At 43.9% G+C, this 22,741-nt stretch overlaps 1 protein-coding gene across 3 annotated transcripts; it reads right to left on the bottom strand.

The window, feature by feature from the left end:
• Positions 1 to 111: 111 nt before the first annotated feature.
• FAM110C (family with sequence similarity 110 member C) lies at positions 112 to 22,509 on the bottom strand. Of its 3 annotated transcripts, none has more exons than XM_053294454.1 (2): positions 21,102 to 22,509; positions 112 to 3,651 (listed from the first exon to the last, which is right to left on the bottom strand). In XM_053294454.1, exon 1 carries the CDS (start codon positions 22,208 to 22,210, stop codon positions 21,134 to 21,136), a length of 1,077 nt encoding a protein of 358 aa, XP_053150429.1. In that variant the 5' UTR covers positions 22,211 to 22,509; the 3' UTR covers positions 112 to 3,651; positions 21,102 to 21,133. The 3 variants fall into 3 exon arrangements, with proteins under 3 accessions (XP_053150429.1, XP_053150442.1, XP_053150435.1); XM_053294467.1 differs by lacking the exon at positions 112 to 3,651 and adding an exon at positions 14,714 to 14,920; XM_053294460.1 differs by lacking the exon at positions 112 to 3,651 and adding an exon at positions 16,527 to 16,822.
• Between the last annotated feature and the right edge of the window lie 232 nt (positions 22,510 to 22,741).

Below are 22,741 nucleotides of genomic sequence, written 5' to 3'. Positions count from 1 at the left end.
AACTAAAAATATAGTGTGGGAATCAGCCATATTTCTTACAGTTTAAAAAGAGAAACCCTTTTGTCATTTGCTTTTTACGAAAACCTAAATAATTGACTTCTCTGCAAAGTGTGTTCTTAAACAGGGACTTATATTTCTAGATTATCATCCCAGAAAGTGCAATTCGCGAGGGGGGGGGGGGAAGCCAGCATACCAGTGGGTATCTTACATATTAAGAGTATTCTCTTACCATATTAATAATAATAACATAGTAATCCCTCATCATACTAAGAGTTTTGGGAGGGGGTAGGAATCACTCATGATGATGTTAAAAAAAAAAATCTTACTAGAGAGGAAGAACACATTTGTTTCACAAAGCACAGAATAGAACACAGTACACATTTTGAAAGCTTCCTCTTGGCCAGGAGAAATACTTTCAAACTACACCACTTATATACATTTTTAAAAGACCATTTAATTAGACACATAATGAAGCTATTCACACGCGCAGGCAAAACTGGGCTAAGGAAGCCCAGCCCGGTTTTGCCTGCCCATGTGTACGGCCAGGACCGGGCCCGATCCCAGGGGCACCTCAGCAGCAAACCCATCTCCGCAGCCACCCTGTGAAATGAGGTTAGGAGAGTGAGCGCTCTCCTTAGCCTGTTCTTCTGATTGTCTGCCAGCTGCGGCTGCTTGCAGCCATGGCTGGCAGACTGGGAGATCCCAGCCAGCTCCGGGGAGGGGGATCCCCAACATACTCGTGCAGTGCATTATGGGCACTCCGGGTGGCGAAGCAACATGGGACGATGAGTCAAGGCAACCCGAGCCCCCTAAGCTATGCGGCAGCAGCCAGTAATTGTCTGGCGGACGCTCTGCCTGCCAAAGAGGCAGCCCTCGATCACCTGCGGGGAGGTAAGCTTTTTAAGGCTTCCTCCCTGCTAACCCTCTTGCCCATCTCTCACTGCTCGTGAGAAAAGCTCAATGTGAAACAAGCAGGGCTGCAGTTCTTGCAGGCAGAGCTTCTACCTAGTGACTCATAACTGCGTATAAGACTGTGCTTGTTAATCAACATTTGTAGGGTTGGTTTAGCTTCCCGACATTAGAATAAATTAAAATATGAATTATTTCATCCTTACCATCATGCAGACAGTCCTGCACTACAGAGTTTCCACACATGTGCATGTGAAAAATGGTTCCCACCAATTTCAGTGGTGGGAGATGCTCTTCTATTGTACAGACATATGCATAAGAGAATGCAGGATCAGAGCAGTGGAATCTACTGTACAAGAACCCTCTTTAAATTCCTGCATCAGGAACAGATGATGGGATTTGGGAAGCAGGATGATGTGAACAAAGTATCTCATTCAACACATTTGATTATCTTATTTTCTATAATGAAAAAGATTTTACAGGACTAACAAAAGTTATACAAAAGTGCTCATTAGGTGCTTTTCACTGTCTGCATTTCAGTAAATTTAGCTTTTCTTTGGTGCAACATGGCAAGTAACTGGAAAGAGCTCTCTCCTTATTGGACTCTAACAGGAATTTAAAAAACAAATTCTACTTTAATCCATGAGTTACTATACTTGTCTGAGAGCCAGTGTTGTGAAAAAAATCCCCAGCAGTCCACTAAGGCTTTCATCTTGGAGACAGTGTCCTTTCTCCCATTATAACAAGAACTGCAGATTAACATGGATTGTCAAAAGAGAGTGAAGCTTCTCCACAATTCAAATGATTTGCCACTGCCTTGGAAATAAACACTGCCCCGAAGGTCATCTCTGACTAAAACAGAGATTGAAGAATGCCCAAGTCATAGGTGCTGGAGCAACGTTTTAACAACTAGTCATAGGAGTGATGGTCTGTTTGGAATAGGGCCACTGTTATGTTTCATGGAGCAGAGAGGTTTGGGCACTAGCAGTCTCCTTTTAGAATAAAACACATTTTTAAAACATCTAGCAGCCATCCTAATCCAAAGGCCTCAAGCCACACTTTAAACTTTCACTGACAAGGATTATGAATAAGAGACCAACTTTTTTTCCTGATCTTGTGATGGCGTATCCATTTGTCATGCCTGCAGCGTGAACTTTGTTTGGTGTTTCCAGTCGATGCCTGTCAAGCTCGGACTTCCTGGCTGGATCATCCAAGGAATGTTCAGACCTGTTCCTTTTGGAGCTGGTCTGAAATTCGATGGTATACCAAAATGTCAATTAATCCAGCAATTTTGACTGTAGCAAGTTGGGTTACAAAACATTTTTTTTTTAAAGGAGGGGGGAGAAAAACAAATCCAAATGCCAATGCTTTCAATTTTCCAACAGTAAAAATTCATGTTGTGGATTTGTGTTGCATTAGGGAGTGCCAGGAAAGGTGTGTGTGCATAAGATATAACAGGGGAAGACACGTTTGCACTTGCTTGCTGTTGCAAAAATGACAACCGCTCCCAAGTGGCAAAGAAGCAGAGCAGACCCAGTTTGGAAAACCATAGTCAGAAGCTATCTTCTCTCAGACACTGTAACTACCCCAGACAGCTGTGTGCCTGCAGTCCTGTCTAGACCACACATTTTACTTTGCAGCCTAGCTGTGCTATTAAAAGCCTTCTCTAATAACGAGGTGCACTTACATTATGTCTGAAGTACCATTTAGAACCATGTCAAGACCTATGGCTAGGATCCAAAGAACCCTGTGTATAAGAAGTGCTTCCACCCAAGCATGGCAGGACGGATCTTGCCAATTTCCCTGTTTAGTGCAGGGCTAAACAACTTCAACCCTCCAGCTCTTGTTGGACTCCAACTCCCATCATCACTGACTTTTGGCTGTTGTGGCTAGGTATGATAGAAATTGTAGACTGCTAAGAGCTGGAAGGCTGAATTTGTGCATCCCTGCTTTTATGTCACCATCTCTGACTTTCAAGAGTAGCTTTTCATGGGTGCAAGGAAATTGAAGTTGGAAGGGGTGCTGGAAAGATGGAGCCTGGCTTATGTCTACACCTAACCCTTCCCAATCCCAGTGCATTTTTCTGCTATTCATAATAGGCCCCCTTTTGTACAAATCTCTCTGCATGGATCTGGAATAATAGATAAACCATATACACCCAACATTAATATAATTGTCTTGGGAAGTAGTGAAAGCTCTGTCATAGGACATTCCAACCTCAAGGCCACTTCATACAAAATGCCACTCCCTTGTAAGACAAATCCATAAACAGAGTTAATGGGAGGCAATCATACACTTCTATTTTGCTGTACATACACAAGGGGCATATGCTCCTTCCCACTACATGTCCACATAGCAAAAGAGAAACATACATTTGCGACACAGGCAAGTAGTATCCTTCTGGGAAACCATCTTCTATCGCCAAGCATCAGAGGTAATTATAATAGGATTTCTGCTTTGCAGAATCATAATCAGAAAAATTGAGGTGTTCAACCAGCTGTCTCCTTCAGTTTGTTAATGACTGCATTATGGGGCAATGACTTCTCCACCCACTTCAGCATGGTAGTTCCTTCTTCCCCAGTAACTGTGATTGATGCCCAACTTCAGTCTGCCGTTTCAGTCCTTAATGTAGTATCATTGTGTTCCAGGTCACACTTGCGCAGGTGTAGAGGAGGGACAGGAATGGCTGCTGCAAGTCCACAGTCAGTTTTGCTCGCTTCTCTCTCAGTAAACACCTCAGTTCTACAAAAAGAGAATAATGTGTTATTGAAATACGATGAAGCACTTCACACTGTCATTGAGCTAATATTTTATTCACCACATAATGGGATATTTTATTCACTGCATAATGGACATTTTAGAAGCATTTTTTAGGGCTTGCCTGCATTGATGGTCTACCAGGAGTCCCTGCCACTTTGATGCCTCCTTAATTCAAGTGTTAAGCTGACTGGAGCTATAGCTGCAAATAGGAACAAGTGCAGAGTTTTCTCCTGCATTGTGAGCTCACCTCCACCACCACCTTTCCTCACTTTCACTTTGCAAAGGAAAATATACAACCACCAGATCCAGTGCTGATTGACACTGCAAAACAAAAATCCAGATTCCAGCCCTCTTTGTGCCAAAGCTCCCCTACCAGGGAAGGAACTGAAGTTTCAAACTCTGTTCCTGAAGAGAGAGAAATTACTTTTCCCAATGGCAGTGAGACTACATTCCTAGTCACACATTATGTTCAGTACACATACAATCTATGTACAGTATATGCACATGATAAGGTTCCCTATAACCGGAGATTATGTCCATGTTTGGCAGGAGAAGTGGAATCTACCGAGCATATATTGTTGAAATGTAGTTTCTATAGGGATCTCAGAGAAGAGTTAATTACCCCTGTATTAAGTCAGTGTGGGTCAGCTTCAGAGCAAGTGAAAGTAGATTTTTTATTGGCGGATTTGAACGATTCTATTTCCTTGAGAGTTGCAAAGTTCTGCTTTATAGCAGGCAAACTACGGCAGAGAAGGGTCGAAAGGAGTGATGCAGGGTTTGAGTAGCAGAAACTTGGTGAAGTTTTACTGTATTAGTATTTGCTTTCTTTTTGTTTTATTGTATTATTATCTGCTTTTACTCTGTAACCTGATTGTATTATTCTGTAGTTGTTTTGTTTTATTTGGCCGTTGGCCGTAATAAAGTGGATGGATGGATGGACAGTATATGCACATGCAGAGCTAAGTTATTCAAACATTATGCTGAATGCCTGCACAGCAGTACATTTCCTACCTTTATGTATCTGAGAAAGTCTGTCTAGGACCACTTTTAAACTTATTGCATGTACCATCATTCAAACAAAAATATGTACATGTGTACAGACACCTGAATGCACACACAACATTAAGTTTAAAGAGGGCGATAAGAGTCACACAATCAGAGCTTTGCACAGTCCTCTTGGCTGCAGAATGGGAGAAGAAATTTCTCCAAGTTCAGTGTGGGCAGCAAAGTTGCACATCTGATCCAAACACGGTGAGTGTGCCCCCACAGCAGAATCACAACGAACAGGATGGACATCCGTTCATACTCTTAGTCTCTTACACTTACATCTCACTCTTTTTCTAAGGAGCTCAGAGCCATAGCCAAATCACACATTATTTTCAATGTGCAATGATATGCCGAATATTTCTTTAGTGTATAGCTGCTGCAGAGGCTCAGTCTAGATTGGGACCGTAGCGTGGGGAAGGAACCATTTACCCTTTGCTCCCCTGGCTCACCCAGATTCTTCTCCCTGTCTCCCATGGCTGCTATTTGCATTCCCATGAGCTCCAGTAAGAACTTTGCTGCTGGTGCAAATAGCGGTCATGGGGCTGGAGTGTGAGGTGGGGTCCTAATCTAGACTGGAACTGTGGAGAAGAGATTTTGGCAGTGCCAAATGGTGGAGGGGGCAGTTAGGTCATGACGATGCTCCCAGTAAGAATAAGGATGTAACAACTTACACAAATTCCCTATTTGTATAGAAAATGTTGGTGGGGGGGGTTGCTGTGTTCAGATGCAAATGGTAACAATCAGCCCTCAGAGGTGTGTGTGTGGGAGGAGCTGGAGCCCCTCCTAAGGTTGGTGGGAGGGGGATGTTGAACCTCTAAACTTACGGAAACTGGGCAGGATGAGGGGGGGAATTAGACCATATGAGGCTGTTCTCACAAGCAGCCAAGACCAGGCTAGGGCAGCTAAGCCTGGGCTTGACTGCCTGTGGGAACAGCCAGGAGCCGCACGTTCCTAGTGGTGCCTTGGCATCAAATCGACTGTTAAACGAGGATAAGGGAGTGAGTGTGGTGCAGTGGTTAGAGTGCTGGACTAGGACCGGGGAGACCTGAGTACAAATCCCACTCAGCCAAGAAACTCACTGGGTTACTCTAGGCCAGTCATGCATCTTTCAGCCTAACCTACCTCACAGGGTTGTTGTGAGGACAAACATAACCATGTACACTGCTCTAGGCTCCTTGGAGGAAGAGTAGGATATAAATGTAGTAAATAAACAAACAAATAAAATTATCATGTGTCAGTGCTGGCTGCTTTCAGCCATCACTGAAATACTGATGGGTGCTCACCTGTTGCTGGAGAGATCCCCACAATGCATCACACACTCACGTGGTGCATTGTGGGATTTCCAGGGCTGGGACAATGTGTCCCCAACTCTGCATTGTCTGTGGCAGCCGCAGACCATCTGGGTGCACAATTTACATGTCCAGCAACTCCACATGGATCATCTGTGGGGAAACCGAGCTTTTGCTGCCTTCCCTGCCACCTGCTCTCAAGCCTTCTCACTCGATCATGAGAAAGGGCTCTATATCTTTTTTTCTTCTATGCACATCTCCTCCCTTTCCATTAGAGATGAGTATCTTGCATAGTTTCTAACAGAGGCATGTTACCCACTTGGTTTTTTGGGTGTTTTTTTTACTTGAGGTTTATTTTTACTTGGATTTACTCAGGTTTATTTTTATTTTGTTTACTTTGCTTTTCTTCTTAAAGAGTGATAGTCTCTCTTGCTTCCATCCAATCTGCAGACAGCACAGCTTATGCAGCACTGTCTGAGCCCAGAATTATTTACTTAATTGATAGTCTATTCATTCTTACAAGGCAATATGCCCCAGGGTTCAAATTATGGGAGAAAAGGAAGAGAAGCATTTAAAGAAATCCAGAGGCCTCACCCTCACCTTCTATTATATTTATTTATTTATTATTATTATTATTTACTCAGTCAGACAGGTGTTATTGACTGGTTTGTTTTATCCAGACATCGAGTCCTTCCCAAGGACCTGGGATGGCTGAATTTCATTATCAATGTTGTTGCTGTTATTATTAGAGATATCGTCGCAGAATATAGGCTGTTGCCAGTAATATTGCTTTTTGTAATTGGTGGGTGGTGATTTCTGTGGCCCCTATGGTGTTGAGGTGCTCTTCAAGGTGTTTTGGAATTTATTATTATTATTATTAGATTTCAAATTATTTGATATTATTATTTGATTGAAATAAGATGGATCCCTGTCCTCAAAGGGCTCACAATCGAAAAAGAAACATAAGATAGACACCAGCAACAGTCATTGGAGGTACTGTGCTGGGTGTGGATAGGGCCAGTTATTCTCCCCCTGCTAAATAAAGAGAATCACCACATTAAAAAGTGCCTTTTTGCCAAGTTAGCAGGGGTTCCTGGTGGTTCCCACAGGCAACCAAGCCCAGACTTAGCTGACTTAACCTGGTCTTGGCTGCTCGTGAGAACTGCCTCGTACAGTCTAATTTCCCCCCTCACCCTGCCCAGTTTCCTTAAGTTTAGAGGTGTCCACCCCCCTGCCGGAGCACCTTGTCCTCCCCCCCCCACTTAAGTTTTTAGTGTATGCTTGCAGGAGTATTTCTAACTCACAAAATGTGAGGACTTAACTGTGAGCACCAGGATTGTTCTTGTTGAATGGCTGGCTGATGTATCTTTGGAGTAAAGCTGTTTTTGTCTTTAGTACAGCTTAGCTGGCTGAGTGGCTGATGCTGCAAAAGCTGAATGTTGCTGCTTGTTCTTTATGAGTGCAAAGGTTCTTTACCCCATCCCATCTCCTTTCAAAAAGGGATCATGTAAGAATATATTTGTTGCTTTCTGAAAAATTGAAATTGTGTAACAAAATCCCCTTAATTTTTTGCTATTTTGCTTTTGCTAGCCCTAATCTATGCTATCCATGCTCTTTTTTCTTGGTTTCTACCTTGTAGGACTGTAGACAGTAACCTTTATTTCTGAGGAAACAAATAGGATGATGTATTTTTCTTACCTTTGTGTTTTGTAAATTGTCAGGAAGTGTATAACAATATATTATCCATTAAACAGATCATTACAACTTTTTTGTTGCAGCAACAGTTGATTTTAGCCTTACTTTTTCATACAAATTTCAAGGGAAAAAAAGATGTTTTGATTGCTGTCAGAATTTCATCTTGGATATGAATAGTATCCTGTCACTGAATTCGAAAAGAGTCCTCTATTTTTAATTTGACCAATTACTAATTCTTAGATTCTTAGAATTCTTTTTTTATTCATATGTACATATGATTGCAATAAACTCATTATAGTAATACTGAAAGTGATAATAAAGGTATAAGTCATTTAAATTGCAATCATAAGAACATAAGAAGAGTTGTGCAGGGTCAAGCCCAAGGAATATTTAGTCCAGCATCCAACTTAAAGCTATCAAAGCTGGTGGCCATTGCCACATCCTATGGCAGAGAATTCAATTCCACTTATGTGCTGTGTGAAAAGGTACTTCCTTTTGTCAGTCCTAAATTTCCTGGTAATCAGTTCCATTGGTTCTATTGTTGTGAAGGAGAAGAATTTCTCCCTACCCACTCTCTCCACAATCCTAAGTGTGAATAGAATTGTAGACTCAAGAAGCAGATGTAAAAAGTAGGCAACCATTATCATGTCCTGACTGCCTTGACTCCCTACTCCACCTCCAACACACTTCCAGGCTCCCTGATGGTGACAACAATCCGGTACTACTACTACAACTACTACTACAAATATTTATATACTGCTTTTCAACAAAAGTTCCCAAAGCGGTTACATAAAGAAATATACAAAATGAAATAAAATAAAGATGGTTCCCTGTCCCCAAAGAGCTCACATTCTAAAAAGACACATAAGATAGACACCAGCAACACAGTCACTGGAAAGATGCTGTGCTGGGGATGGATAGGGCCAGTTGCTCTCCCCCTGCTAAATAAAGAGATTCATCACTTTAAAAAGGTACCTCTTGTGCTCAGTCAGCAGGGGATCTCAGGTAGTGGTAAGCAAGAACAATATCAATTTTAGAGTTTCCCGCTCCACACTGTTCCTGCTCCATACAGGTGCACTTTGGGTGCTCTGCTCATGCTCACACTTTCTCCCACCTTCCAATCAGGGGTGCAGACAGGGAGAAAACGTGAGGAGCAATTCTGCATACATTTCTGAAGGGCAGAAAATACTTTTCTGGGAGTGGGTGGATATGGGCTATTAGGCTGGGGGCGTCATTAAAATGATGGAGGACTCCTCAACTGCTTAGGGCAGGAGCTACATCCCCCTTCCCAATGCAATGAGGTCATTCACCGAGTCATAAACTGTGTTCTACCCTAGGTTTGGGACCTGTGTGTGCTTCCAGTTTTTGGTTCTGTGGAAGCAAGGTAGAAGGAAAAGCTGGGTAGAAGTGACTGTGTGGAAACAAGGTAGAAGGGAAACCTAGGTAGCTTTTCCTCCTACCTTGCTTTCACACATTCACTTCTACCCAGGTTTTCCTTAGGAGATGGGGCTGCACTCCGTATGGTATGTTATGAACATTTCCCAGTGTAGTTGTGTATATGCAGCCTTAGGATACATCCTGTTGTATGGATTTGGATCTTGGATTTGTGCTTTACAAATATATCAATGATGTCATTGAGGAAGACCTGGAGGCATATTGTACCTGAAGATCATGCATTCAAAGCTAGGGCATTGATAGGTTGTTGTGAGATCAGATGTTCCTGATCCACTGGGGGAAAAAAAATCTTATGTAAGTTATTATTATTATGTATGGAGTACCATCAGTGTATATAGAACTTTATGGAAAAAACACAAGTACATGTCCCTACCTGAAATAATTTGGCATCTAAAGTTTTGACAGGAGAGGAGATTTGATGTGCTTTTAGCCCAGAATTCTCTCTTCATTAGAGTAATGTGTGACAAAACTTAACAGAAAGCAAAAGAACTACAATGTATTAGACACTTTGATCAAGATAATCATTAATCTCACTTTACACTCTGCATATCAAGACAAAATATATCTCATTTGTTTAAAAAAACAAAAACCTAAAGTCTTAAATGATGAAAAATGGCCCCTTAATTATCATCTTCTTCTTGAATTGAATAGCTTTCCAGTGTTGCAAGAATCCATTTTATTTATTCATGCAGTGTTTTACAAGTCATAATAGAATTCCATGAAAAATTAAGCTGGGAATATAAAAGATTCATGGCTAAGCTTCTGACCCATTAAAAGCTCAGAGTGTTGTAAAAAGCTATTCTCTCTGGGAACCTTAGCATAGCGAAGAAAACGCACACACACAAACCCGGCTCTCTTTCCTGTGTCCAATAAAGTACAATAAGCATTGCCAGGCAATGTCATTTGGAGCGGTCACTGTGCCCTGGCTATCAAGCACTGAACAAAGGAAGACCAATCAGGCAGGCTGCTGACATGCAGTGGTCTTCTTTGCCCATGGAGTGGATGCAAGTCCACAGCCCACAAACAAATATCCACCTCAAAGCCAAGGAAAGCTGAAGGGGTTGCCTGATGTTCTCAGCATGTCTGTCTCCTTTTGACCTGCATTAGCCCTGCTCTTTTTTTGAGCAAATGTTTAGACAACAAACATGACAGCCAGATTAAGGGCAGCACTGAAGGGAGTGGGGGGGGGGAGCAGTGTGAATCAAGGCTCACATGAAACACATACTTTGGAACCGCAGGGCAATTCCCAGTGATAATTGCTGTCAACTAAAATTCAGCCTTATGGGGTATAGGGAAGCTCCTCTAACTACAGGTTATTAGAGCCCTTGCAAATAGAGGCTTAGTATCTGTGTGGGTGGGATGTGCCTAGATTTTCAGCAATTATGGATTCTATTCCCAGCAGGTGCAACAAAGCAACCTACCTCAGTATAAATACCCAGAACTCCTCTTGAGGATAATTTATACCAGCTGAAAGCCTGAACATTTAGCATTAACATTGTACCAGCGTGGTATAGTGGCTAGAGTGCTGGACTAGGACCAGAGAGACCTGAGTTCAAATCCCCATTCAGCCATGAAACTAGCTGGGTGACTCTGGGCCAGTCACTTCTCTCTCAGCCTAACCTACTTCACAGGGTTGTTGTGAGGAGAAACTCAAGTATGTAGTACACCGCTCTGGGCTACTTGGAGGAAGAGCGGGATATAAATGCAAAATAATAATAATACTTGTATGAAGATGCTGTTTCTTGAATTGTGACACTTAGTAGCATTTTATTGTGCAAAATGATTGTAAAATTACTTCTACCTGGCAAGGATTCTGTGCCTCTAAAGAGCTGTGCAAGAGGCAGGGATAGAACAGGTGCAGCTTTTCTTATCATAGTATTTAGCCTCGCCAGGAGATAGATGGCAACTCTTATCTGCTTTTCTGAATTGTATTTTCCAAGTGTCAACTTACCTCAAGATGTATGTAGCAATGAGGAAATCTGTTCTCCTTTGACAGAGATACATCACATGGATAATTTCTCAATTTTTTTAACATATCCAGAACTCATCAGAAGTCAAGAGCAACAGCAGTGAAGTAACATTCACTGTCAAGTCAAGGGCAGCAGCAGTGCAGTAAAAAGCAACATGCTGGCTTACCAACTGGTTGCATACTCATTGTAGTAAGTTACCACTCAATAAGTGGTTGTCTGCAGGGCTGAGGAAATCCACTAGTCTACTAGTCTGTGAGAAGTGAAAAATGATGCCTGATGAACGAAAAAAGTCCTGATGAGTAATGTACCAGCTTCAGGAACCATTCTGATGAGTAAAATATTTTGTCTGGTTGAGAAACTGAGCCAACATTTCTTCATCCCTGGTTGTCTGTATTTACCCATAATGCAGCTTCAAAGCCTTTTGCTGCTGAAAATGTAACACTGCTGACCTCTTACTCATAGTCAAAAGACTGAGTGGGCTGCAGGCTCCCATCCCTTGTCAGTATTAACCACAATGCAGTGTTATGTATGCTAGAGGTGTGCAAATCGATTTGGGTACAAATCCAAATCTAGTTTATTCAGGTGATTTGGAGACAGGACAAATCACCCCTGTGGTCCATTGGCTAGATTTGGGTCCAAATTAAGTTGTGCCAGATTCAGTTCAAATCAATTTGAGATTTGCATTCCTCCTAGTAATTCCACCAGATAACACCACTTCTACAAGGGCTGGAGCTTAGCTTTTTTTTTTTTTTTTAATGAAAGCTGGGGATCCATGTTAGGGTTAGGATAGGGTGACTTCGAATCCCCATTATTTCCTATGGTGGAAATATACAAAATCATTAAAAGCTAAATAAAATCATTAAAATGGCCCCTCTGCCTTCAAATTTGGGTGGTAGGTGGCACCCATGGGGACCTACCCACCATCCAAATTTGGTGCCTTTAGGCCATTTATAAATGGTCCAAATCGATCCAAATCCAAACTGAATTGAATCAAATCCAAGTAGAATCTGGGGTTATTTGGGGGGACAGATTCAGGCACAAAACAAATCAGGGATGATTCCATTTGGGCACAAAACAAATTTAAAAAAATTAATTCGTGCACATCCCTAATGTATGCACCACTAGCAATCATAATAATGTTAATCAGGGTTAGCTTTAAGTAAGGTTGCAAACCAGCTTCCAACTCTAGTTTCAAATTCTGTTAAAAGCTAAACTTGGCTCATTGTGTGGCCAGGGCACGCCACTCTTTCTCACCTTTGTTCCTCCATCTGTAGACTACCATACAGTAAAGTTGCCAACCAGGAAAAGTGGCCCCGTCCTTAAGACTTGTCTTGACAAATATCTGTGTATGCTTGCCTAAGACTTTTGGCTTACAGTAGATGCCAGAAAGTTGTCTTTGTTTTGTTTGTTTAAATAGAGTTGGGATTTGGGAGGTAAAATCAACATCCCCATTTTCACTTAGCTTATGTGCCGTAGGTGGATATGACACAAGAGCATCATTTTGCAAACTGCTGCATGTGGCACTGCAAGGCACACCTGGAGGTTCTTCACAGTCACCTTTCCAGCCAATAAAGGCAGAGTGGATGGTGAGAGCAATATGACACTAGCTGTTATGAAGGTTGCTCTCTCATCTGCTTCCCTATATGGCCCTGCCCCAGGCACTAGATTTTTTTTTTAATCAAAGTTGGCAAACCTACCACACAGAGTTGTTATAAGGCTCACTTTTAGATGCAAAGTGCCTATCTTTGTGACATGCTTTTGGCTAATAAACAGTTCACGAGAACTGGGTCAGCGGGGCGCACAGTCTGTTTGGAGTGGTTCAGTCAAAATTCAGTTTGAATTTTGACCAAACCCTGTGAAAGCAAACTAGTTCAGTCGAACCGATTGGCTGGGCCAGTCAGTTCGATGAATCAGCTCAAACTGGTTTGAAGTGGTTCATGATTGAACAGCTTTTGGTTCACAGCGGCCTGGTTCACAAGCAAACTAGTTCTGCACATTCTTAAACTGGGCCACCAAATAGCAGTGATATTCAACAAAACAGAAGCATTAAAAGGGAATTCACTTCCTGGTCAGGGCCAACATAAATAATTCCATAGTGACACACATTAAGGGTATTCACATGTGAGCAGCCTAACCCCAAAGCACCAGGATCGAGCTCGATCCCAGTACTGCTGCCGTGCCAAGCCCAAATTTTTAACCTGGTGTTTAGCAGAGCTTAAGAGAATTGATGGTTTGCTTCACCTTGGTTGACAATTGTCTGGGTCACTACCTCCAGGTTAAACTGCACCCCCCCCCCGGCCTGCCACCATTTTCAGCAGTGAGTCAGGGTGAAGGAGCAGTCTCACTGAGTGCGGCAGTAGCTCTAATGAGAGCAGCTGCTACACTTGTGCCCAGGGGCGCCCTCGGATGCGGGAGGGGGGGAGTCTTCCCTCTCCCTGCATCTCCCTCTGCTGCACCACCAGTCGTGTGGGCATGCAGTGTGGTGGAGGGGAGGATGGTGGCTGCTTGTCTGTCAGGGAAGGCAGGCAGCTGAGCTCCTGCCTTCCCTGCAGCCCTCCCCCCCTCTCCAGTGAGGCTGTGTGAAAGACCTCACTCTTTTAAAAAAAGGATTTACCAGTTGAACTCTATTTGTGTGCAAGCTTCCTGCCCATGCTTCTGTTCTCCAAATCTCAATTTCATAAAGTTGCTGTTTGTCCGTTGCCAAATTAAAAAAACCACTTTCATTTATCAGAATGCTCTGGAGAGCTCTTGTTTTCATAGACTAAACTAGGAAGCGGCTCTCACGGCCGGTCTAACCCTGCATGGGCTGCCCCAAGCAGGGTAGTCTGGTCATGAGAAGTGGCGGGATCCCCGCAGATCCCTCTGCTCCCTGCCTGCGTAACCCCCTCAACAGACCTGGCTTTTAGCTGAGGTTAAGGGTGCTTTTGCACCGTCACCCCAGCTACCTGGTATTGTGTGATTCTTTGGGCTGCGTGCAGCCTGAGGAATCACAGAGATGGGTGCATAAAGCACCCATCTGATGGGGGAACCCCCTATGCAACAAGCATGCTGCATGTTGCATTGAGGGATGCCGGGAGGCCGAAACAACAAGTTCTGGTCCCAGATCCCTCCACCCTGCTCCGTGCTTCATGGAGCTGCATGAAGCAGGGCTGTCCGTGTGGGCATGTGGGAGGCACAACGAAGCTGACCTGCTCGGTCTTCTGGTGGGAAGGTAAGTGGAAAGCAACGTTCCCCAGCGCTCCCTCCCTGCCCTACCGAGGGCAATCATGTGAATGGTCTCTATGAATTACAGCGATTCTCTTTGCAACAAAAGGTGGGATGTTTTGCTGGTCATGAGAAGTGGTCTATCATCAGCTACTAGTCGGAGGGCTATAGGCCACCTCCAGCCTCAAAGGCAGGATGCCTCTGAGTACCAGTTGCAGGGGAGTAACAGCAGGAGAGAGGGCACACCCTCAACTCCTGCCTATGGGCTTCCCAGCAGCATCTGGTGGGCCACTGTGTGAAACAGGATGCTGGACTAGATGGGCCTTGGGCCTGATCCAGCAGGGCTGTTTTTATGTTCTTAATTTCTCTCAACCCCTACAGAAAGAAGCACAAGTGTGGTTTATTAGAGCACTGTAATAACATCTTTAGTTAATTAAAAAAGCATGATTCTTGAAACTCTTAACAAGCTAATTATATTACCTATCCAGCACATCTAGAACAAAGCAGTTGTTTGCAAAGCAGTTCCACTGGCATCATTGTAGCAACTGAGGCACACGAGTACACCTTTTTAGAAGTGAGGCCAAACTTTTGCTGTGAAAGTTAATGAAATCTAATTAGTGTGCTGTTTTTGCATATGCTTCAACGATCCCTATTTATTAGGTACAGTAAATCCCCAGAACAGATTCCTTTGGGGAGATGCCTTTAAAAATGTGTTTGTGTGCATATGCGCCCACTAGATGAGGAGCAGATGGGTAGCTCAGCCCCCTCCCATTGCTGAATCCTAAACTGGAAACTTACAGCACAGCCAGAGTAATTGTCCCAATTCAACCTGCTGCCGCTGCCTCCATCCAGTGGCTGTTGCCGATACCTCCCTTGTGTTTCCGTTTAGATTATGAGTCTCTTTAGGATAGGGAGCCATCTTCTCAGTCCTTTTGCTGTGTAAACCACTTTGGGGACTTTTGTGTTGGAAAGCAGTAGATCAACCTTCAAATTAGGACACTTTAGACTTAGAGAGGAGAGCTGGTCTGGAGAGGAGAGCTGGTCTTTTGGTAGCAAGCACGAAGCAGGGTCTGCCCTGGTTGCATATGTATGGGAGACTAGAAGTGTGAGCACTGGAAGATATTGCCCTTAGGGGATGGAGCTGCTCTGGGAAGAGCATTTAGGTTCCAAGTTCCCTCCCTGGCATCTCCAAGATGAGAGAGATTCCTGCCTGCAACCTTGGAGAAGCCACTGCCGGTCTGTGTAGACAATACTGAGCAAGATGGACCTATGGTCTGACTCAGTATATGGCAGCTTCCTATGTTCCTAGACTTCAGACCCACCTAAGCAGAAGTAAAATTGACAATCCTATGCACATTTGTTTGGGAATGAGCCCCATTGAATCAAGTATTATTATTATATAAATATTTCAGTACTGATATTGCTTTATTTTAAATCCATGTAGGAATTATTTAAATATTAAATATCTATGTTTATAGATATATTTAATATCTATTAAATATACTGTTTTAGGATGATTGTCACACTAACATACCCTGCTTCTGAAAGAAGAGCAGGAAATTGTACATCAGGCATGGCGGAGGGGTGGCTTCAGTAATTGTGGAAGGTATAGGAGAGAGATCACTGCTCAATATCTCTCCTGAACCTTACACAATTGCTGAAGTTTTCTTCTGTGGCCTGAAAATTAGGTTATTATAAGTACACAAGGGTGTTCCTGTTTTCTTCTGTGAAATGTGGCAGAGCTTCTGCTCTGGAGGCTTTAATATGCACTCAGCTTTAGTCACAATGATGATCTTGTCTACTACTAGTTGTGCTGCTTTTAAAACTGTAGGGTCTGATAAAGCTGTTAACAGGTACAGGCATCTCTGTTTGCTCCTTGGACAAGAGCCAATATTTGCAGGAAGTCAGGATGTGTCATTTCACAGCAGGAAGTTCCCAGTATTACAAAAGTATGCCTGGATTACAGAGCTGCAGGTGTATGATTCATTTACCTCCCTAAATGGCTCACCCTGGTTCTAATCAATTATATAAATAAAATATGTGATGATAAATTGTATTTTGACATTTTGTAATTTAAATTAACAGAGATCATTGGCTAAAAGGTTGTGTGTGTCCTGCAAATATATTGTTCTCTTAATAGGAAAACCCATCTGTTTTTCTTTAATGAAAGCTTTTTTATGTTACTGAGAATCAGAAAAACTCTTTGCAGGCATATAATATAACATTTTACCATATGTGGGTACAGAATTCAAAACTAGTTGCCACGAATATTCACTCGATAATCTTATCTGAACAGTTCCATTGTCTGTCTTGGCTTCCAACGTGTCTTCACTATGATCTTCCTTCTGAGCCTTATAGGGGATTGCAAACGTGTAACTAGATAGGGCTTTACATTAATAGACTTCTTCACATGCCGCTCCGGGAAGTTGAACTATATGCTTACCAGTAAACTTGGGATTCCTAACCCCATTTCTGCTGCTGCTGCCATGCAAACTGGCGTGAGGGGAGAAAGAATTTAGGGAAGAAGCAGTCACTAGACGTATGTGTGTGTGTACACAAATATTTCTATAACACTTTTCAACAAAAGTTCCCAAAGTGGTTTACATAGATATAAATGAATTGTACTCATAGGTGGTGCTGGGAAGCAAAGCGGTAAGTGCCCCCAAGGAGGTAGTTTCTTCTCCTAATTTCAGAGAAGAGAAGTCTAACTCTTGGGTCAGAGCTCATCCTTCAAAAATGCACTATGCCCCACCGCCTTTCCTTCTCAACTCCTTCTTCCAGCTGCCTTTCCTTAGCCAGGAATCCTGAGACATCATTGCCAATTATTAATTAAATGGAGAAAAGCAACTGGGAGGAAGAGCTGCAGGGAGAAAGGGTTAAGCGCTTCCCATGCCCTGCTGCAAATGCTTCCCTGAGGTTGCTTTTCAGAACAGCGGAAACCACCTTTTTTAGTTGGGTGGGAAATGAGATTCCAGTACACGCAGCTTTTCTCACCCTGCAGCACTCCAACATGACAAGCTATACCTGAAGAAATGCCCTTTTCTGTGCAACTATGAAAGGCCCAGAACTCCTCATCTTTTGTATTGGTTGCTTACTAATTCCCTGAGGAAAAGAAAAATACAGACTAGCATTTCAGAATTTTTGGGAAAGAAAAAAGGAGGGGGGGATACACTTCCAAAACCAAACAAGGCTTTATGTTATGACTTGGCTGATCAAAGAGCAGCAAGCAAGCAAGCAAACACACACAGCCATCTGGCTTTGTAGCAAGGAGTTGCTGGTCTAGTCTGGGAGGAGAAAGCTGGTGTGATGCAGTTCCTGTCTTCAGAGCTGCCTCCTTCACAGCTTTCCCTCCGCTTCCTTTTATGTTGCTTTGCATTCACTAAGAAGTGCCCCAAGGAATGGAGCATCTGTCTCCTTCAAAAGGATTTCACAAGGTTTCAAGGCCAAGGGTGTGCTCCACCTCACCATATTGGCCAAACAGACTGAACTCTCCCGTCTATTTTATCAAATATCTAAAGGACTGTTGCAGAGAAGAAGGGGTGGAATAGTTCTCTGTTGCTCCTGCACATAGGACTAGACTCAGTGGGTTGAAACTGCTAGGAAGCAGACATAGGCTAGACAGTAGATGGACTTCCTTGAGGGTAAGGGCTGTTTGACAGGGGAACAGTCTGTCTCATGCAGTGATGAGCTCTCCTCTGGAGTTTTCCCAGCTGAATGGACCAGCCAACAGGAGTAGGCAACGTGTAGCTCTCCGGAGGTTGCTGAACTACAACTCCCATCATCCCCAACTAAAATAAATAGTGCAGATTCCTGCACTAAGCAGAGGGTTGAGCTAGAAGATCTCCAAGGTTCTTTCCAGCTTTAAAATTGTATGATTCTACTTCTCTCTCTCACCCCCTTTCCATGCAACTAGGCTTTCTGTATTGGATTAAAGGGTGGATGGGCTGGGGGCCTTATTCTGAACCCATGATGTGGCTTTGCTGCCTTTCTCTCATCTATCTGTACTCCCATAGTGAAAGCAACCCCTCCTCAGTGCACCAAACAAGCTCTGTTTGAAGGAAATATTGCTAACAATGCAGGAAGATTTTTCACATGGGGCTTTTGAAGCCCTTTAACTTGCATCTCCTCCAGAATGGAGGGGGGGCATTCACATATTGGCTAGAGTTCCCCCGAAGTCCCTGCACAGAGGGACACGTGTCTGGATGTGATGATCAGATTGCGGAGGCTTTGATCAGATTTGCAGGGGTACAAGACGTTGCTCCTTCCCAGCCTTACAGACATTTCTTGCTACAGAAGCCGGTACATTTTCTTCAGACGTGAGGCACACTATATGTCCCATCCCCTCCATTCTTCTAATTATACTTTCCCCCGACTCTGAATCCAGCACTGATTTCCAGCCCTCAATTTGCATATCTGGTTAAACTTTTATCAAGTGACTTTAAAAAAAAAGTCAAAGTCAATCTGCTTGTTTAAAAAAAGAACACCACCACCACTATCTTTAATCATTGATCTGGATGGGGAAAGGGAAGCTGAGATAGGTTGTATGCCTTATGAATCCAATTCCTCCTTCCCAACAAGCTTATTTTTGTCACATGTGTGCTGGCCTACATCTTTGTTTGTACAATTTCTTAGTCACTTTTCCATAGTGTGCTCACAGCAACGTAGAACTATGCAACAGAATAGCTTAGGCTGCTAGAGGATTTCCTGTGGAGGAGGCTAGAATTCATGCATTAGAAATGGGGAACTTAAGGCGCAAGAGTAGCCAGGATGAATGAGTACTTAACGGATGCTTAACTGTATACTGGATTCTGTCCCAAACTTCGGAAAGTTTGGATGTATAGCAGGCTATCATGAGTTGGATAACTGGACATATTTTCTTGTTAGCAACAGTGATGTAGTTGCAAATTCAGAAGAGGAGGCGCTCTCCATGACAGCCCCCATGCCCATGCCCACCCTAGCAGCCAGAGAAGCCCAGAAGTACCAGCACTCTGTCCTTGCGTGTCCCTCTCGCCTGCACTGCACCCCTGGTTAGCAAGTAAAAAGATCCCTTGCTTTGGATGTACTCATTTGACTCGAGGTCAGTTTGCACAGCCCATTTTACTGACAAATGAGAAGCCGAGGCCCATTTCTGGACACGTGGATGTCCATCATCACATGAGGAAATGTTAGTATGAACTGGGCTGAATACGGATAGAGACAGCGAACTATTTCTGCATCTCAGCAGTATTTTTCCAGCTATGTTGATCATGGAAATTGCTGCAGTGACATTGTCTGGCTCCCATTCTTGTTTCCCAACATGATTGTGGGTGCACATGTTGCTGAGGTCAGACTTCAGAGAAAAGGGGCCCTTTGTAAAATGGTGTGAGCAACGCGCAGGTCTGCAATGTGCAGGTCTGCATGAACCTTACCAGCAGAACAGGCCTTTCATATGTTTAAAAAGGGATTTCCTTTTAAAATCTCATGGCAGACCTACGCTGCAGTTACAAAACCAGGGGCGGAACCACATTTGGACAAATGGCCCCTGCGGGAGGGAGGCTTGCTGGCTGGGTGCCAGCTTCCTCTTTGCTCTTCCTCTTGTGGCTTTATGAAGAAGAAGGCATGGCGGGGCGGGGCGGGGTGGGGTGGGTGGGTGGGGGGAAGAGGCATATTCCCCCTTTTGCCCTAGGGCCCACTCCAACCTTGCTTCACTCTTGTTCTAAACCAAACCCTAGTCACAAACACATTTACTTGGGCATTAGTCTCATGGATTGCAGTGGAACCCTCTTGCAAAAAAGTGTGCTTAGGATCACATATTCCAATCTGATCCTAAGCATATTTCAATAGAAGTAAGTGCCCAGTGGCACATGCTGTACTTTCAAGTGAGATTGCAGAAGGTTGCAAGCCCCTAGTACAAAATCTGTTTTCTGCACAGGTGTAGCCATGTCGTCAAAATTCCACCAGTAAGAAGTAAAATGATTTAAATGAAACCAGGCAGCAAAAAGAAATCCTACATTGCACAAGATCAGATAATGTGAAATGCCAGGAAGTTGCTGGTGCAAACTACTATGGTGATAGGAGAGTGAGAGGAGCCATATCACTCTTCAGTTCAAGTGAAATGAAGTGTGGAAGAGGTAGAGAGACGGGACAAGCATTTAATTTACCACGGCTTGCTTGCATGTGCAAAGGAGGACTGATAAGGGAAAAGGTACAGGAAACAAAATGGACAGCTCCTAAACAGCAACGGTTTCAGTTTGCTTTGCTTCGGTTAATCCTAATTAGGTATAATTAAGGCTTGAGCAAATTTCTAGGTTTTCCATTTACATAGTACAGGCTGTTGTAAATAAGCCATTTGCCAAGCAGAAGGCTGCAGACATCAGACATGACGTGTAAACATTGACTTTAACTTTCTTCTGAGGCTGTGAGCCCATTGCATCAAAGTATACACTCTTTAAAAAGTTAGTTTGAAGCCTTAGAAGTCTTGATCAGGAGGGAAGCATAATTTCTGAGAGCCAGATAAAGTAATTTACCACTGAGGTTCATCATTTTGTTAGAAACCCAAACTACAACTGCTAAAGTTCATATCAAGACCAGCCTCATCCATAACCTTAGATTTTGTCAGCTTTATTTATGTCCTCGATTCTTTAGGTATGTATGCTTTAGTATTACAGTCATGTTATCCCCATACTCCAAAGTAATTAAAGAGGTCGGTGTGAGGAGGGGGTCTTCTCCCATATGCTAACGCAACACAGAATAATATAAAACTGGCATTGTTAAGCTTTACACACACACTTACCTGGCTACTCCATAGTTTCAAATGGGCAGTCCTCATGCAAACTCCTGTAGCACCTTGTTAGTCTCCTTGGCTTTCTTACATGTGTACAGCCATTTGATTATCCGAGCATTGCGTTCAATCACTGAGGTGCCAGTGGGGACCTGCTCCGTGAGTTCTTCTTCCAGTAGTCCATCATCACCACTGTGCCTCGTGAAGTCACTTTCTGAGGTTGCCACACTGATGCTGCGGATCCGGAAGGAGACGTTGTCAGAAGCCACAGAAAAGTTCTCTTGGCCAAGGTCTTCTATTACCTCAGGATCAAGGCCACAGTACTTAAAGAAAGTGTCAAATTCAGAGAAAGATTTTGAATATCGAGAACTAATGTCCGACTGGGATCGATGGAGACCTCTCCTTCGCACCTCTTTTACCTCATAAGGCACCGTGGTCAGATTTGAGGCATTCTCACATCTGCTGGTGAGAACAGCTGTTGGGCTTGTATTTGGGGATGTGTTTTGTCCTGCCACATCAGGCTTATTGCTTGCATCTTCAGTCAATCCAGCCCTTCCGGTCTCAGGTGCAATATCTTCCTTGAGGATGATTTTGGATGCCTCAGGGGCTAGCTGCTTTTCCTTGAAGGACCCCTGGAACAGTCTTCTGACCAAACTCCCACGAGCACTCTCATTGCATTGGCCTCTCACAAACTCACATTTCTGGCGATAGATCACTAAGGAATCGGGTCTGATCTGCCTCTTGGCACTGCTGCGCCTCACTATGGGAAGGCCATGCTCAAGGGCAAGCGGGCCAGAATCCCCTGCGTGAACCCTTTCCCCTTCACCCAAGTTCTTGCTGACGACTTTCTTGGCTTCCACAGAACAGCTCTCACTGCTGCTCTCAGAAGATGAGCTGAGTACAGTGACGGGCTCCTGGTTGGTGCTGATTACCTGCTGGCTTTTTACATACTTGGCCTTATCTGCCGCCAGTCGTTCCACAGCACTCTTCCTGCCAGGGGTTCCTGCCTCCATTTGCCTGCGAAGGTATTCTGGACCCTTGTTGAGAAGCCGCACTGTCAGCGAGGAATGGAAGCCGGAGATGGCATGCATTCTCACAGCGTGGGAGATTTCAGTTGGCATATCAGGTTCAGGTGTTCCACGCTGACTCGCAGTTCAGGAGAGAGAACTCAAGTTACACAACCTCCCCTCCTTGCTCCCTCCCTCTTCAGTCCCTACTCTCCATGCATCAGAAGTCCAGGGATCCTTTCCAGAACATCCAGCCCCTGCTGCTGGCTTGTTTTTATTTACTTCTGAAGGAAGCAAACTCCTGTGCCTTAGCAAAGCCCCACTGTCTGTGCCTGCTGCTGCTGCTGCTGCTGACACTCTGCCTGCACACACACCTCTGCACAGCTGCTTCCTTGCACATTCACCTTTCGGCTAAGCCAACCCCTGCAAGCCAGACCCAGCCAATCCCGTGGAAGTGCAGAAGACCTCTGACATCACCAGGGAGGGAGATGGCTCATTGACGTGAGAGGAGTGGCTCAGACCATCAACACGCCATTGCCTCTAGCAAGGACAAGCCCTAATGAAAGTGTTTGTTTAGCATATGCTTTCAGCTGTCTCCTCCTACAAGCAGCCGCCTCTGTGTGAGGAGTCGCAGCAAAAGCTGAG

The sequence above is a fragment of the Hemicordylus capensis genome, chromosome 1 (genome assembly GCF_027244095.1).
Source record: "Hemicordylus capensis ecotype Gifberg chromosome 1, rHemCap1.1.pri, whole genome shotgun sequence".
In the NCBI taxonomy this organism is placed as follows: Eukaryota; Metazoa; Chordata; class Lepidosauria; order Squamata; family Cordylidae; genus Hemicordylus; species Hemicordylus capensis.
Note: the sequence above shows the minus strand (reverse complement) of the source record. Positions and strands in the feature narration are given on the sequence as shown.